At 48.5% G+C, this 17,403-nt stretch overlaps 3 protein-coding genes across 3 annotated transcripts; 1 reads left to right on the forward strand and 2 right to left on the reverse strand.

The window, feature by feature from the left end:
• Positions 1–3,400: 3,400 nt before the first annotated feature.
• Positions 3,401–3,979, reverse strand: EV420DRAFT_1667216 (cytochrome P450). The gene is made up of 2 exons (XM_060478994.1): positions 3,851–3,979; positions 3,401–3,801 (listed from the first exon to the last, which is right to left on the reverse strand). The coding sequence occupies exons 1-2, from the start codon at positions 3,971–3,973 to the stop codon at positions 3,436–3,438; spliced, it is 489 nt and encodes a 162-aa protein (XP_060322653.1). The 5' UTR covers positions 3,974–3,979; the 3' UTR covers positions 3,401–3,435.
• Positions 3,980–7,967: 3,988 nt separating this feature from the next.
• EV420DRAFT_1486983 (uncharacterized protein) lies at positions 7,968–8,545 on the forward strand (the record flags this gene model as incomplete). The annotated part of the gene is made up of 3 exons (XM_060470466.1): positions 7,968–8,118; positions 8,151–8,243; positions 8,475–8,545. 3 exons carry the CDS (start codon positions 7,968–7,970, stop codon positions 8,543–8,545), a joined length of 315 nt encoding a protein of 104 aa, XP_060322654.1.
• A 3,804-nt stretch (positions 8,546–12,349) lies between these two features.
• EV420DRAFT_160259 (uncharacterized protein) lies at positions 12,350–13,938 on the reverse strand. Its single transcript, XM_060475032.1, has 4 exons — positions 13,596–13,938; positions 12,927–13,542; positions 12,478–12,877; positions 12,350–12,424 (listed from the first exon to the last, which is right to left on the reverse strand). Exons 1-3 carry the CDS (start codon positions 13,931–13,933, stop codon positions 12,587–12,589), a joined length of 1,245 nt encoding a protein of 414 aa, XP_060322655.1. The 5' UTR covers positions 13,934–13,938; the 3' UTR covers positions 12,350–12,424; positions 12,478–12,586.
• Between the last annotated feature and the right edge of the window lie 3,465 nt (positions 13,939–17,403).

Consider the following 17,403-nt stretch of genomic DNA (forward strand, 5'->3'; position numbering starts at 1 on the left):
TGTCGTTCTGTTGGGATGGCATACCTTATTTGGCATATGCATGCCGACTTGCCGGTGATGAGCCTCAAGGCTCTGTACGCTCAGAATTCGTGGATTTTAGCATTATAATAAATGCCTTGTCCACTTAGCGGACTTTCACTAAAGTCAACGATTGCAATCACGGCAATACCCACTCTTACCGCCAACTATCCTTCCCAGCTCGTATTCCGTATCAATATGCGCCACTTCATTAATGCTGCCAGGCACCTGATTGCAGATCTCACGGATTTAGGACCATCATTGATTGCCCAGCACAGCCATCGATGACCTCAGCATCAAGCGTCATTTAGAAGAATGCCGCAGTCAAAGTACCAACTCCACGGCAAAAGACCTAATACCGTGACCTTTCCACTCACTTTACTAAGGCTGTTACAACACCAAGATAATGCCGCACGCATCTACTTCAGTGTACTACCTTCAGTGTACTTTGCCGCAGCAACACAGCAGCCCAAGAGTCCATATGTCGGGGGAATTCTTTCTGATCACTAAGTCTATACGCGGTAAAACCGTGTGGGTGCTGTTACTTTAGAACTCTGGGAGCACGCGTTTTGTATCATTTCTTACCAATCGATGTACTAAGGACTTACTAAGGACTCGTTTCAAGTATTCTAATTTTATTCCGGACTTGTAGTATAAAAGCTAGTATAGTAGGAGTTGCTAGACAGAAGTTACTGGACACTAGCCATCATCCACGTTATCGACCACCGTTATCGCTTGTACTCGCTAGGAGATAGACAATAACAACACAGTCACTCCAAGTTATACTCTCTGTCACGGCTTTTCTTCTAACGGTATTGGTGTACGCTCATATTGCGCCAATACACGGAATTCGGTGTCCACAACTCGCTTTTATCTTTTAATCCGCCAGCATCATTTCATTTTCACCAGCCAGGATCGTTTTCATCAGTTTTCACCTTCTACGTCGCCATCGTTTTACCCAGTTCAGTTCAGTATCGTTACGTCCCCGTGTGGACTCAGATTAGGATCGTTATTGCCGCCAGCAGCATCTGTCACGGAATTTCGGTCAACAGCTTCAGTATAGGATCATCAGTCACGGTATTTGGTATCTTGCCATCAGTTTCAGTATAGGATAGTCTCCGTGTAGACTCAGGATTAGTATCAGTTTCGTTTTGCCGTCGTTAACCTCAGTATAGTTTCAGTTTCAGTCCAGCCCAGTCCCAGCCATTGTTTTGCCGTCACTAGTTCCCCCTCATATCATCGCCAGCTCGTCTTATCTTCGTTTCACCGCCAGTTTCTCGTTTCTCGACTACAGTCTTCGTTTATTGCCGTCACGGTATTTGTTATCTTGCCAACGGTATTTCTCTTTGACAGCATTTTCTCTAATTCCGTCAACATCGCCCACGGCTTTTACCAGTTAATTGCCGTCACTTCGTTCACGGTTTGCCGGTATTCCCAGTTATACCGGATTCTGTTCCTTCTCGACTATCGAGACCCTTCCCGGCTTACAGCCAACGTTTTCTAGTACTCGATCGTTAAGGGTACTACTTCGCTGACTGAAAAGTCGCAGTGTATACTTGCGTTCTTGAGGAATTCATCGCACGGAGGTGCACCGAAACACTCGCACAACAACAAAGCCTTTATTGCCGTTACACGCCATTTGCCGTGAACTCCTCTAGAGTTTTGGTTTTTGCCATTGCCACGGAAATTTAGGCTCATCACCGGTATTGACAGCAGCATTGACAGCTACCACCAAAATGAGAATTGCTGCCTCATTTTTTTGCAGGGCCGACTTGCCAAGAAAGAAACTGTCCCAGTTTCCGGTCCTCCTCCCTCCCTGGGCATCGGCTAGTCCTCAAATAATCCATGGGAATGGGATAGAGCAGGGCGACCCGAAATCAAAGGTATATTTTTCGTTCTTTTTTAACAGAACACATCTGAAACAGTAAATCAACAGTAAATCAACGGTATATTTCCTTCAACGCTTTTCAAAATTGTGGTCCTCTGCTTTGATTCATCAAAATTGGGGCACCGAGCCAGGAGGGAAATATGTGCCACGGCGGCGGATGTTGACGGGAACATTAGTCAGAACGAATGACTGAGCCGTGACGCCCTGAGCAGCAGGATGCGTCGACGGTACAGAGTTGGTGGCTGTGAACACCGGTGCGGGATTCGGAATGAGTAACTGAGATGCGACATTTTGAGTGGCGGAATACGGGAGTGGCGCAGTGTCAGACTCATTGCTGGTGGACGGCTGCACGGGAATGGACGAATATGGGGGCGGCGCAGTATCGATCTCAATAGTGGTCAATGGCTGCACGGAACTTTGAATGGACGACAGTTCTGCAGCAGGATACGGGGATGCGGTGACGGTGTTAATGCTGGTGGATGATGGTACAAGACTTGGTAGGGACACAACGACTTGGGAAGCGGGTGCAGGTAGTGTAGATGACGATGGTTCTGGATCGGTGGTGATGGGAGTAGCGGTGTGGGCAATCGGCGCAGCAGGAATATAGTTGCCTTTCCCCACAATAACTTCAGCTTCACCGACACAAGAACAATGGAGGACTCACCTGAACCCGAACCTGGACGACACACTACAGCCTTCAAGAAAACCTTCACATGCCTGCGCCAGTCAGTCTACCACCACGATGCGTACCACGGAAGTTTGCTTACTCTAACGCCGACTTGAACTTCGAGGACATTCTGAAAAAATGGTAAGTCCTGATGACATGTCAGATGAAAATGGTGAAACTCACCTTTTTTACAGACTCAGATAGGCCTGGTGACTGTGGAGGGGCTGGAGATGAGAGGCTAGGAGCCAATGACGAGTGAATATCAGAGTCATTGGCGGTAGTGTCGAAAACGGCACCGTCGAGAGCGAGAGTGACGGTAATGGCGACGGTCAAGAGCATGTGCTTAGATAATCACACAGTGACAGACTCACGATTTCTCTGTTACTCCCTGTACTACTAGTACTACTTTCAAGCTTTCGATGGACTCTTCACTCTCCCGAATTTTGAGAACGGACAACAAGGCTGGAAACCTCAAAGATCTAGGCACAAAGCACGTGTCCGAATGCGTCAGTCACGTACCTGAGAGCGGCTTCCGTGAGCAAGATCTGACAGTGGTCGTTCCTGCCTGCACAGATCGCCTAGATGGATCTTGAGGCAGCAGATCTCGATGGGATAGTAACATACTAGGCAAGCGTCAGGATGACGCCATGGCGTACAGTGGGTTTGGTTTGGAGCACGTGAAATTGCGAATCATTGGATAAAATTCAAATTTTTCAGATTTAATTTGGTATTTGACACGCTGTCAGCTCCCTATCGTTACTGGAGAAAATGTATTTTCGGTTCCACTATAACTAGAGAAAATACACTTTTCTGACAGGATAGGTTGCTCCGCCAGGAAATTCGAATGCGAAGTTCCGTACAATCACAAAGAGCACCGCCTAAAGAACCCGATCCTCAGCATAAAGAAAGGTGTACTCTCCCTCTGGAGAATTTTACTTACCTTGAACTCAGTCAAAGCGAACATCTTCCCGAGACACGTCTTGGGTCCATCTATGAACGTCAACAGGTGTCGATGACCCTGGATCTCCTTCGCTCGCAGTGTAAAGTCCTCGAGCCACCTCTCAGGTCTAAACTGCTTTGCATCAGTGCCCCAGAACACCTCGGATATGTTCAGTGTCTGAATGGGAATGGTGAGGACCGTTCCTTTTGCCACGAAGAGGCTATTAACGGTCTCTCCAGATTTGGTCACTACTGGTGTAGCGAGAGGAAGGACGTCATCTTCCATTGCCTACTAGGAAATGAGAGATAATTGATACGCTGGAGGATAGGATACGTACCACTCTTATGGCCTCTGATACGGGTGGATGCAATTGTAGGGTTTCATGTACGACTGCGTCAAGGTACGGGAGACTCGAGTTAAGTTGCTCCCATGTCGGATCGGTATTGCCGAATTGTGTCATGGATTTCATGTCTTTTCCGGTCTGTACATGAGTCAACACATGCCTACTCTCAGCTTACTGGTATTTTCTCTCATTTTCTCTTACTTTCTCTTGCTTTCTCCCTTCTTCTTGCCAATACTAGAATAATAATGGCTCAATTCCTTACTAGTGGTATATAAGTATTGTAATTGCCATTGTATTAGGATCTCAAGCTAATTTTACTCCTCTTCGAACGTCCACTTAACTGTGTGAACTAAGCAACCTTGATCGGTTACGCCTAGCGCTTTTCGGAGACCCTGTCAGTTACGCCTAGTGCTTGCTGATGCCCGTTAACTACGCCTAGTGCTTGTTAGCACCCTTACGGATCCCTCTTGGTGGTTGGAACTCGGCTTTCGGACATCCTCGCTCACAACTCGGGTTTTACTTGAGTAATCATTACTTCGTGTATTAGCTCAAAATACCCTAATCCTTAACAAATTGCACCAGTTCTGCGCGGAGCTTATTTTGGATGCCCACGTTCTTGCACATTTTGATGAGGGCCCACTACGAGGTTATCAATTTTATTTAATGATCGGTCGCTGATAGGTCACATACCGTGAGACTAACTATGCGAGAGTAATTCAGAAAGAGTAGAGGCTTGGAAAGAATCGAGACTTACTACTTGTCGTTTCATAGCCTATAAAATGATTAGCTTTCAAAATAAAGGAGTAAATCTGCGACGCTCACCTGCTATCAACAACATGTTCTAAAGTTCAGAAATTGTAAGCACGAAAAACACAAGTAAGAATTTCTATACCATCTGTTGTAGACGATTGTTAACAAAAAGTCAATAGTACGGGATCGGTATCAAGTACCTGTGCAATGATCTCTTCCCTAGACATGTGAACGTCTGCATCATGCGTCTCTGATTTGACTGAATACAAACGTTATCAACTTCTTCCTGGTCTCATCTATGGACGACATTCCTTTGAAACATCGGCAATGCGGGACGATATGATTAAATTATAAGGCCCGTAGGTATCCGCCCCTGATTTGGCTGAGAGCTAAGTGGTGGGTGCCGAAGAGACAGTTATGAGAAAATATGGTATCCCCGAACAGGCGGGTCAATACTAGCCACTATGATTGATGACGCTGCTTCCACATTCACCAAGCTCCCGATTTTCAGTGGACGTCTCTGGGTCTGCAGCTCGTTCTCTCCGTTGTCACGAAGGTTCGGAAGAAGGACTTGAAGGGATACTTCATCTTTTCGGGTTGTGTGACGGGCTGCTAAGCCAATATCAGGACTTGCTCAGGTGCTTAATAGCGGAGATAAACCGTTTGCAAGATGAGGGCGGATAATGGAAGTTTTCGCGGAGGTGGTCGTCGGAGGGGAACGCGAAAGCGTCGTGTCGTGTGGCATCCAGATCGAACATGCATCGTGCAGAGGCGGGTGACAAATAAAGGACTATACAATAAACCAGCCTCTTGTCAATCCTTCCCTCTTGACTGGCTCGTCCGATCGGATTCTTCGACTATTGTCCCTATATCTCAACAATTATGATACGCCCAGTCATGCATTCGGAGGGATATGTGTGAATTTAAAGGCGAGGGAGACGAATGGGGCCGGGTCTAAAAGCATACACCAAGATTTGCAGGTTAAACGTGAGAGCGGAACGATGTGTATGAGGCTAGAAGCAGTGGCTGACCCTTCAACGGTAGCTCACAGGGACGATGTTATGGATATTGGGTATCCACTGATTCGGTGCATGAGTCAACACATGCCCGTACTCGGCCTTCTCGGCCCTAGTAGTGACTCGCTCGTACTTTCTCTTATTTTCTCTTACCTTCTCTATTCTTCGTACTGATACTAGAATATTATAGAATAATAATGACTCGAACCTGTCCTTAGTATATAAACTTGTAGATAACATTGTATTAAAAAAGCTTTTACCAATCTACTACTTTAAGGACACCTTCACTGCGTGAACCCTCAGTTACGCCTAGCGCTTGCTGAACAACTCGTTGGATACGCCTAGCGCTTTCTGACACCAACCCGAAGGTTACGCTTAGCGCTTGCCTTCACCCTCGGTCCGTAATAGCTTCGCGCTTACTGATTTCCTGTATTTCGCAAACCGGACCACTCAGGTCTCCTCACGAACCCTCGCCGGAATCCATTATATTCCCTAACGACGTACATCATTCCTGATTACTCTTACCTCACTTCGATCACCACTCCTCGCCTCGTGCTCGCATCTCCGGATTTCGGCAGATCCATAACAGACGACGTAAATCCATAGTGACTAGATTGCGTACTGCGATTACCCGTCGTCGTGAAAGAACCTTCAATGCAGCAGTTGGGAGGAGGTCGTCATGGATATGAGGCATTACACTTCTTCGTAGTAACTGGGTTTGGTTGGCATCGACGCCTGGAAAAGAGAGCGTGTTGCAACGAGGTCGAGTACCGATTTGTATGGCTACTTGAGCAGGTCGATGAACGTCGACAACATTCAAATGAAACAGGCCACACTCTGTTTCGACAACATGTTCGTGAGCGATATTGATGGCCAAAGGTCTCGTTCAGCTAAGATGGCAGTTGTTCGGCGCGGTGGTATTCGTATTGACATTCGTCCCGATCCCTTCTAAGCCTGACGGAAGAACATGTCAAGCCCAGACATGAAAGTCAGAACGACAAAATACGCACTATACGTCTCTTTACAGCAAAGATGGCTCCTCTTGGCTCCATGACATATCCTCGGCAGGATCGATATCCACATCTCTTTGAACCGTCCGAGATCAAGACATGCCCGTGCAAGAAGGAAAGATGAGAGCGGTGATATTCTTGGAGGTCCCGCCGACCTCTGAATGACAATTCACGTTGGCATTATACCACCTGATTCCTCGGAGAATGTAGTCGATGGTTAAGTGCAAGACAAGCCTGGTAAGCTAAAACTCGTAGTATCCTGATAAGGAGAGTGATACGGTGAACCATTCCGTCTCAGTCTGGCGTTAAAAGTTTGGAGTTTCTTGTTCATTTGCGCGAAGCGAAACATTGCATGATCCCTTTGAAAGTGCGTGTACATGCCTACCGGCTTCACCTGCATTCATTGCTCTGCTTTTGCAATTTCGGACCTTCAGCCCACAAGTAGCAGGGCTGTGACCCTATAGACACCCATGAGCAAAGAAGGAAAGACAAGGAAAGGCGCGACGCACCAGACCTCCGCATCGTCACCCGACTCCCAAGTAGAGCCTCCTCCTTCGTTGGTATCAGCCATTGTGGTGCAATGACCACCATACAGTCGACCCTCAAATGTAGTGGACTCCATACAAGTACCGTTGCCGATGATGATGAAGCTTTGAGAATGGCACCGGGATGAGGGTGAAGAAGGGTGGCGTGGGAATCCCTACTGTCCTTTCCAAATCTTATTCCGCGGCACTTATCTTCCTGTTGCTGCCTCGCCTCGAGACTCGGAAATCTCCATCAAGCTCCTGTATCATCTCCTCTCCATAAAAACACAGCTGACATCCCCGCACCGGCGTTAACATCTATTTTTACCCGCCCATACGATCTGCCTGCTGAAGTTGGAACACAGTCAAGAGTCTCCTTGACCCAAGCATGCTGCTGGTGTCACGGTTACGTCGATTCACGACATGTGTGGGGTGTACGCGATAGTCCATTCAGTTTGGCGCGAGGAAGCACGCGTATCGGTTGCTGAATTGGAGCTATTCCGACCAATGTTTCGTTCAGTAGAATTCTGATGACTCCCTGCTCCTCCCGTGTCTAGATGGATTGGTTAAGTCTGTCCGGATTGAGGAACGTGGGTTCAAGCTCAAAGGGGAGGGAGGGACTTGATGACAATGAACGACCTCGTCGACGTGCTCCTATGGGAGATGGCGCGCGATACACAATCGATATCGCACGACCCCTGCCCACCCTCCTGGTCTCCAGACATACGTGCTCCTTGTTGAAGGAACCTTACATGTGCAGTACCTGCCGACACTCATAGGACTTCGGACAACCTCTCCCCACCGGGATCACATGGACTTTGATACCGTCCCAGGGTTTTTGGCGACGTCTCGGAGACTGAAGAAACCTGTATTGGGTGGGATCATGGCGCCTGGTCCGCCTGGTCCAACAGTGAAGGTGAATAGGGAGGGAAGTGTGAAGGTGGTGAAGTTGTTGATAGCGAGTCCGTAGATGATGTTGTTTCGCTGGGTGAAGTACATGTGGAGCTGGTCAGGGCGTTGACGGATCAGTCGAGAGACTCGCCGGAGGAATTGGAGGTTGAAGATTTTGTACCGCCGATGGATCATGGTAGGTTCTTGATCTCCGTCGTTCCAAGCACGGTATCAAAGTTAATCGATGTCCGCTGTTAGACGTGCACCATTTAGGGACATTCTCGATAACGCTGTCGTGCCGTTCCTTTCTCAAGGTGATGTGCTGTGTGTCAGGGCAAGGGGAAAGGAAAGAACGTCGGAAATCGAGGATATAACGCTGATAGTGGAACATTGTCGTGTTGCTAATGTGTTCTTGGACTACCAACAGCAGCATCTCTAGCCCACAAAAGATTTGCGTCGCATTACGTTAAGCGAGAAGATCGTTCGTGGCAAGACTGAGACAGAAACTTGAACATGGGTAAGGTGGGGATAAGAGCCGGCGATGAACCAGTTGACAGTGATTGTGGTGTTCATAGGTTTCTCTCTCCGTCTCGTCCTTCCCACTTAGGAAAGCTATAAACCCAAACACCACAGTGTCGTCACCATTTAGTGCATACACCAATGAGTAGGTGTAGCAAGCATGGCGGTATGACGAGAGTCATTCGCGACATTTGACATGCAGCCTGTTTGTATGCGCATCGTCGATGCGGTCACTGTCTATCAAAATTGAGAATTAGTTTTCGAGGAACTTGTGAAGGTGACGGACCTGTATACCACCACGTCTTTCTTTCTATGGCGGATATATCATTCTCTTTAGCCAGGCACAGGCATCCCGGAAAGCCGACACCCGATGCCTGAAGATGAGGGGAAATTTCATAATGCTCGCCAGACCTCTATTAACAAGTCGGTCAAGAAGCGGTGCCTGGACGATTGGCAACGTAAGCAGGGGTACCGCAGCCAGATCTGGCGAGCCCTGTCGCAATGTGAGGGCAGCCTATTGTACTAGCATGCGAGCTTCGTCTCATACACCACCCTGTTCAGGCCCTGATCACTTCGTCAGTCCCTTCAAATTCTGCTAGAGCTGCGTCAGCCAACGTCTGTTCAGATGTTCAGGTTCTAACTCGCCACTAGAACCCGCAGACGTATCAAAGCCTCAGTGTCCAACATATTCATCCCACTGTTGTTCCATACGATCTCCGTTGTGTACGGATCGCAAAGGAAGCGGCATCCAAGTTGGTGGAGGCGTAGGAAGAAGCGTCGATTTCACCATGCTGGTGAATGACTGCTACCGAGCAATCCACGGTTCGTAAGGAAGTATCTCAACACTGCGATCGATGCTTCGCGGGGCGCAAATGTGGTGGACCATGCTGCTTCGTTTCCTCCGGACACAGATTGCCAGGAAAGGACCACGTTAGCTCTCCAACTTCTGCGTCCCTTTCAACGTCTTGGTGAAAAAACCTTCGGGGTAGGCATCGTGATTAAGCTTCGAAGCTTGGAGGATGATTCGGACACGCAGATGGTTGATAAAAGGACGCAGGGAAATGAAGAACCGAGTTGCCATGAGACGGCAGGTGCTTTAGAAATGATGAATCATCGAGTCAGGTTGTGAGCCCCACACACACACAAGTCTAAGGGCTTGAATGTCGGAATTCCAGGATAGACGCGTGAGGGTATCTCTGAGTTAGAGTGTGGCGAACGGGTCGGAGTGTTAGGAAAGGAGAAAACGTCAGAGATCTAGCTAGAGGGTGACAAGTCGGGGATGGAGGGACTGCGAGCGTAATCGGCGAGCAAATGGGTTGCGAACTGTCGAGGACGACCTCACAGGAAGAAAGCAGTCCAAAGCGTCAAAGTGTGGCAAGCCGGATGTGTGTTGGTTATACCTAGGCAAGGTCGATTCGAATCTCTAGACCAAATTCAGACGCGGATGAATAGTAAATGGTGGGGTTGTCATGCGTCTCCGGGTGGTAGAATACACGATGTTCTCATCAGTTACTGCATCCTGTAAAAAAGAAGTTAGAACAAAGGAAGGCAAGGTGATAATGAAGATGTCTACCATCTCAGAGGACAGGGTATCGCTTGTGCTCTCCACCCTTGTCTCAGCCTCCAAATACCATATATCCTCTCTCATAACTGCCCCACATCCTATCCATCGCCCGTAATCCCCGCGACGAACTCTGCCATCCAAGGCATCATCGGCAAATGAGAGAACAACCATCTCGACTTGGATGGTTTGCGCTCCAACGCGCTATACACCTTCACTTAGCGCGTTGGTTTCCAGGAGGATCCGCCTGTTATTAGCTGACATCTGCATCTGCTTGGGGAGCTCAGCGTGTTGAGGTTTGACGCGAAGCAGACGACTCGGATGCTGGTTGGGAAGATGGTCCAGGAGACGAACGCTAAACGTAGTGAAGCATTGGGTGTGGACCTGCTGTTACGCATATACTCAGCATTGTCGACATCGACAGAGAGAAAGGACGTACCCAGTGTTCCTCGTACACGATTTCCTTCATGATTATCTCTGCAGCCTCTTCTTCTCATCGTATATGCATCGACAGCCGTGTATAGCTGCTAGCAAAAGCATGTGATGCTATTCCAGTCTGATCTCACCCAGACCAACACAAGATGGATGCGACAATGTTGTGCGGGCTTGAATGTAGCATCGTGATATTCCAAACGCATCCTTGGATACAGAGTCGTGGCGCTAGAACCGGCTCTGGAAGATAAGTGAATGTGCGCGTGCAGTTCAGCGCATAAATGTAGTGGTTGAAGCACGCTAGCATCCGCAAGACTTGGTGAAGGACATCAATCACACGACCCAGTCCTGCCTATTATCCTCATCTCAGTGCCGAATGTAACTTGGACATGCATGCCTTCCGTTGGAGGATCATTTCATGCGTGGCATCGTTCGAGCAAAGATTCACTGCCATAGCATCCCAGATAACCTCTCTCTGTATGGATTACGTGCACTTCGGTATCCGCCTGGGATTCTTGTGTGTTTTGGTGACGTTTTCGGGGCCAAAGAGATGGAGGCTGGTGGGGGTGATTATAGCACTGGGGTCTGGTTGTGATTTCAGAGCAGGTGATAGTTCCGCTAGAGACCAAGTTGTGGGTGATGTCGCGTTGAAGAAGCTGTGATGATCGGTATCGGTCAATTGATGTCTGCTTCTAGATGGGCACTAATCAAAGTTGTTCTCAGTGACGTCGTTGTCGGACTGTTTTCCCAAAGTTATACGGTGATGGGTCTGCGCATCGTCAGACATCTTACTCGTCACCAAGTCGTGGTGTGAGCGAGATCGGAAAGTGGAATACACACGAATAGATGCATAGCATCCAGCTGACGTCCAGCAGATCGGTGAAGAACATCGACACAACGATTCAAGAATCTGTGATTGTTCGGTGGCCAGAGGGATTGTTCGAGATCGAATCATGCGTTGTACCACTGTGGAACGCACAGAAGCATCGGGATGGCGGAGAGACTGATGGTCCTATGCACCTTTGAAGGCCTTATCCTCGAACGAAGTGTCATCTTGAATGGGGTCAACATACGCAACCATATCTAGATAGGAATGAGGATAAGATTCAGAACGAGTTAAGAAGCGGACGCACCAGACCAAAACAATACCTCGCCGCACTAGCTTATAGTCACCCTCCTGCGTCATCATTCGCCCATAGTTTATCGCAAGTGATATCGATAAAGTCCCTTGCTGAACTGACGCCGACGTAGCTGAGATCAAAGCAGGCAATTTCGACGTATGTCTGCGGTATCTGGATACATGTTGAATCACTGGTCAACATGGATAGTATTGGACGTACAGTTGAATCATCTACTAACACCAGCCATCCAAATTCTCGATCTTTGCAATCGTGTCGTGTCTCGACGAAGGTTCAAAAACAGTGATTGTTATCATGAAGGTCGGAGAGAAAGAAGCGTGGCGTGAGAACGCTCACGTTCTTCCGGTTTCGATAACTCGCTTTATTACCTCTGTTTGTACGAAATACTGCCTCAAATTCGTCGACTCTACGATATCCATGACACAAGCACTTTGAACCGACAAAATACTCGTGCCCAAGTGAGGACATCCTCGGCGAGCCAGTCTTCAAGATCACCCGGCATACATCAAAGACTTGAATGCAGACAGACAGCTTCGAGTTTAGCCTGATGGCTTTGGCGGAAGAAGGGCCCCGGTGTTCTTTTCAAGGGTCTGCACCTGCCTCGTCTCTGTCCTTCTTTCCTCACGGATAAGCCATACCCTTCCACTGTTATGCAGAACACTCTTGGTATCAGGAGGTGTTATAGTCCACAAGCACCACTGACACTGTCAAGAAACAACATCTCTTCTGCTTACACATCGAACAATGTTCACTACCGAATGCTCAGAAATAGCTCTCACCAACGAAACAATGTTGAGCTAGGCACAATTCCGTTGTGGGTGGAGATGGGGAAGATTAACATCAAGCCGGAGTAATTTCCAATCGATGGCTCCAGTGGCTGTAAGCCGATCAGCAATACCTGTGCTCAACAGGAGCGTCCAAATCAATCTCCGTAAGTCGCCGCCGCCGCATTGCACTTGTCTTGGAATCCTCTACTTGGGGATCCCCAGTGGTACCATCTTTTTTGATAAGATCCATGTCACCTTTGAGTGCTCCTGTGACTTCTTTGCACTTCAACAGGGTTTCCCACAGCTTTTTAGCAGGGATAGTCAGAGCAGGAGCTTCAAAGTTCATTGAAACACGCTTAAAATACCCCTCGATGATGATATCTTGGTTATGGTCATGTGCATCCTGTGTAATCTAGGAGAACTCAGTAATTAACTCATGCAGGCAAATATATGGAACTTACTTCCCAGCTATCGTCTTTCAGACAATAGTAAGCCGGTTTCCCACATTTCCCATCTTCTTCAATCGTCTTCACCCCGATGGCCAGGAAATTATTGTAGCGTCTGTGGTCCTGATAAAAGACAGGGACCCAATGCCCCTCGTGTCGGCCATACACTCGACCAGATTCAATCCTTGCCTCCTCAACCTCATCTTCTGACATCAAGCCTGGTGCAAACACAAAGATGGTGATGGTGAGGACAGGGATTCGGCCTTTGCCAATATTGAGGACAATGCCAAGCCACAGCCTCCCTTCCGTCAAGCAGAGAGCTCGTGCAATGTCGAAATCTAAATCCGCAGCAGATTCAGAGAAACCGACTTCAATTACAACAGTGGGGTACGAGTAAGCCTTTCGGATGGCCGCACTGGCGCTGTCAGGTGGAGGCCCTAAGTCATAGATTTGGATGTCGCACTGCTTCCAATGCTTGTCGAGAAGGGGGATATCAGCAGATTCCATAATTGTGATGTCCTGGGTGCCAGATTTATATCTGGAGTTGATAGCTTCCTTGATGACCTGACCGGCAAACTGATGGATCTGTGATGGGATTTGTAGAATTACATTGTTTTCATAGGTTTCGAGTCTAAGAAGCCATAGTCAATACTCCAGATAAAGTGGATCCTCATGGTAACACACCGAACAGGCATGGCCTCAATTACTTCTTCACGATGCTCTTGGATCCAGGTTTTGGCCTCCTCGTCAATTTCTGTCATATAAATTTTATCATGATCACGGCTACTCATGTCCATGAACCACTTTCTTAGGTGGTCGGGAGCAGTGCGAAGCACAGGGGCCAACCAATGGTCGGTATCATCAGGTGTGAGATTTGGAGGTGCGAGGATTGCAGATCGACCAGGCGCTGCTCCACTTGGAGACTGAGTAAGAGGTTGAGAGGGAGCTTGCATTCTTTGAATTACGCTGTACAGTCGATGATGATGGTACGAGTGGAAGAAACAAACACGATGCAGTGGCATGTATCTGAAGGGCATGAGGCTAATTTCCCCACGTCCGATCACTCGACCAATTTCCACCACCACCACCACCACTTCAATGAAACCGACATCTCTGTTGCGTGCTGCCCTATTCTTTCTTCGACGAAGAAGCCGTTTGTCTTGACGAATTCGTCGGCCGAAAACCTCGCCCAAGTTACAAGAACTTGCAGGAAGTGGAGGCGACGGCGACGGTGGTACAATGCGAGTGATCTGGTATGCGTACACGTCGTATCCTGGGACATACGTAGGCATCGTGCGTTCTTCTTTCTTATTGGCCCCTGCTTTGTGTTCTCATTATGCAGCAGAATTGCTGTTGCAACGACTGCCACTTCGTTTTCCAAGTCCCCGCACCTGAAGCGTCTATGGATTGGCTCTACCTCTTACTCCTATCGACAACAGGGAATACATGTACCTCTCCAACGGCCATGCCTGGCCCTCGACGGAGGCCAAGGGGTCAGAAGATCATCCGTACCGGGGGTGAATGGCGTCGGTTTCCTTTTGTCGAACTCGGCCCACAATTTTCTGAACTTGCTCTAGCTCGGTCCATCAGCTGCTCCCAGTCATATCAATATCATCCTTTGTTGCCATGCTTCCTACATCAACAATCACCACGACGAGCTCATGCACACAGTCCGCGATATCATCGCCCCAGAGAATGCAGTCCGCAGTGCTCAGTTCAAGAGAAAAGGCGGGTTGGTACGGGGGGTTGAGAGATAGCGGCTTTTCTTTCGGATGTTGTGCAATGATGAGATGGAGACGATTGTCAGGATCTCCCTTTCCACGTCGTGGTGCTGCAATACATGTAAGCTTTCTATCTTACGTCGTCGATTTTCTATTGATTACCGACTGAATAGGCGTATTCCTATGGTACTCGTGTTCACAAGTACGAGCCTTACCTCCATCAAGTAACGATGCATCAATCCCGCCCTTCGATTATGTCTTTTGCATATCATTCGTTGCCAGTCGATGTCCTCAAGTGACGATATTTAGCTCGCCAGCCTTCTCGTGTTGCGTATAACTATCGACTACTTGAAACGGCGTTTTCTGAACAGGCAGTCCACAGCTCGAATGACACAGCGCCAACACGATAAAAGGACCCTGTGACCATGCATCCATGTATTCGTATGCAGATGCTTAGACGATCCCAACAATCACCCCATCGCTCACATCCCCGACGTTTTGAAGGGATGGCGAGCTTCTATCTAGCCAAGGATGCGCCGTGCAGCCAAGAGATGAAGAAGATGTTGTGTTTTGCTGAAGAATTATACGGTGGGTACCTTATCGCTCTGACTCCCATGTCCGTATCTGACGTGTTGTTCCGCTAGGCTCACTGCACGTAGAAAATTTGTTGGAGGAGCCCCGCGTCTCCCTTTATACATGTCCTACAAGCTTCGCATACCTTCCTGCCAACCTCGGAACACACTCCTATTGCCTAGACTCGACTCTGTTCGCCAGCTTCACCCATCTAATCCCTCGACATGCATCCCTCCGAATGAGCAGACACTGCTGTTAAAGCATGTGCTATTCGCATTGTAATCGTCAAGATATGGGAATCACCCTCTGTGTCCAAGAGCATACTCCAACGTGGTCGAAGCAGAGAAAAGAAGTTATGGCTCGGGGATTTGACAGATATGAATTCCGAGGTTGTGGCTCAGTCTCAGTCGATTACCGCTCGTTTCTACGATATACTGCCATCACGAGGTGTATGCTTCGTGTGAGTGGGGAAGACCCGTCGTCGTCTAGGCGCATCGGTCCTGACTCGTCGGCCACTTACCGAGATCGTATACACCCTTGCCTTGTAAATCAATCAAATGCTCGCAAAGATTCCCCCTCAATGATCAGAGGTCCGGCTAGCGACCGGTATGTGACGCTCCTCTGTCCCTTCCACACCATCATCAACTGAATCGATACCGGATAGATCTCAGCCAGATCGGACGGACACACTGCAAGGTTGGCTGTATCAAGTGTATCGCTCTACCTCACGAGTGTTTCGAAGGATTCAATCCCATCAATCGGGATTGGTGAAGGAGAGGTCGTCTTATTTTGCTGGGAAGAGAGTCACAGTACGTGTCGTATTTGTCGGGTGTCTTGTTGTCTAATCTGATATATCGTTCCGATAGGCATTTACTGCGTCTTCCTGGACGAAGGCAATAACAATGCAGATCACCTTTATTCTAGAGCAAACCATCTTATACGAACATCGACGATTATACCTCGCAAGAGAAGCACGTCGCTTTATACCCTTCGCACATCCCCACAAAGCTCCGAACACAATGTGTACACGTTTTCCTGCACCCGTTACGATTCTTTCATGCACTACGCTCTGTGACCCAGACCATGTTCGCTACTACGAGGCACTTGATGAACTTGGATCAAACTCTTGGCAAGGGACACCAGAACTTACCGTGCTTGGCTCCACTTTCCTCCTTCTCAACGGCTCCACGGCACTGCGACCCACCCTCAGGAAAACTCATTCGATTACGCTAACGCTTTCTTACATCCCCTGATGTCGATCTCCGTTCCCTCAATTTACGACGAAACCGCATGTTCTTCCGCGAAAGAGAGAGGGAGGGTGCCCGTAATGATTTCCTTGTGCACCGATGCTCTGTGACCCGGGCTGTGTTCGCCACTATGAAACACTTTGAAGGGTGTTCGAGGTAGGGGGAACCAGAGCGTACTGCACTTGGGAGACCGCTTTCCACCTGTGACGTCGTTCTCCACAGCTCACAGCTGACTTGCTCGTCGATTACGCTCGTGCTTCCCTCCATCCTGACGTGTCGCTCTCTCGCAGCTCCAGCCCAATGTTGATCTTCTCCATCTCCACTCACCACAGAATTGCACATAGCTCAACATTGTTTCGTTGACGAGAGAAGTTTTCGAGCATTCAGTAGTGAACGTTGTTCGATGTGGAAGCAGACGAGATGTTGTTTATTTCCCGAGTGTCGGTGGTGCTTGTAGACTGTGACACTTCCCGATACCAAGTGTTCTGTGTAACAGTAGACGGGTATGGCTTGTCCATGAGGAAAGAAGGACGGAGGTGAAGATGGATCGGACTCACCGGTGGTTACGTTGTGAGCAGGGCTGGATATTTAGCACTGCGTGCGCTAGTGTAGCTGCATCTTCTTACGCTGAAGCCATGAGGCTAATCTCGAAGGTCCCCTCTGCACTTATGTCCTTGATGTACAGCGGATGGCGATGAGCTCGAGGACTCGCTCGCTCGTCTGGGTACGAGTGTTTTGTCGGTTCAACGACTTCGTGTGTGATCGATGCCGTAGACTACGTATTTCCTTGTTACCGTCATGGGGAAGAAATAAAAAGCATTATTTCGCACAAACAGACGTAATAAAGCGAGTTATCAAATCCGGAAGAACGTCGGGCGTTCTCATGCCACGCTTCTTTCTTTTCAACGACCTTCATGATATCAATCACCATTTTTGAACCTTCGCCGAGAC

The sequence above is a fragment of the Desarmillaria tabescens genome (assembly GCF_030435595.1).
Source record: "Desarmillaria tabescens strain CCBAS 213 chromosome Unknown EV420scaffold_106, whole genome shotgun sequence".
NCBI lineage: Eukaryota > Fungi > Basidiomycota > Agaricomycetes > Agaricales > Physalacriaceae > Desarmillaria > Desarmillaria tabescens.

Coding starts and splice junctions, on each gene's coding strand:
- EV420DRAFT_1667216 (XM_060478994.1), bottom strand. CDS start 3,973: ATGACACAATTCGGCAATACCGATCCGACATGGGAGCAACTTAACTCG. Junction 3,802..3,850: donor TATCAGAGGCCATAAGAGTG/GTACGTATCCTA, acceptor ATTTCCTAGTAG/GCAATGGAAGATGACGTCCT.
- EV420DRAFT_160259 (XM_060475032.1), bottom strand. CDS start 13,933: ATGCCACTGCATCGTGTTTGTTTCTTCCACTCGTACCATCATCATCGA. Junction 13,543..13,595: donor ATTGAGGCCATGCCTGTTCG/GTGTGTTACCAT, acceptor ATGGCTTCTTAG/ACTCGAAACCTATGAAAACA. Junction 12,878..12,926: donor TGAAAGACGATAGCTGGGAA/GTAAGTTCCATA, acceptor GAGTTCTCCTAG/ATTACACAGGATGCACATGA.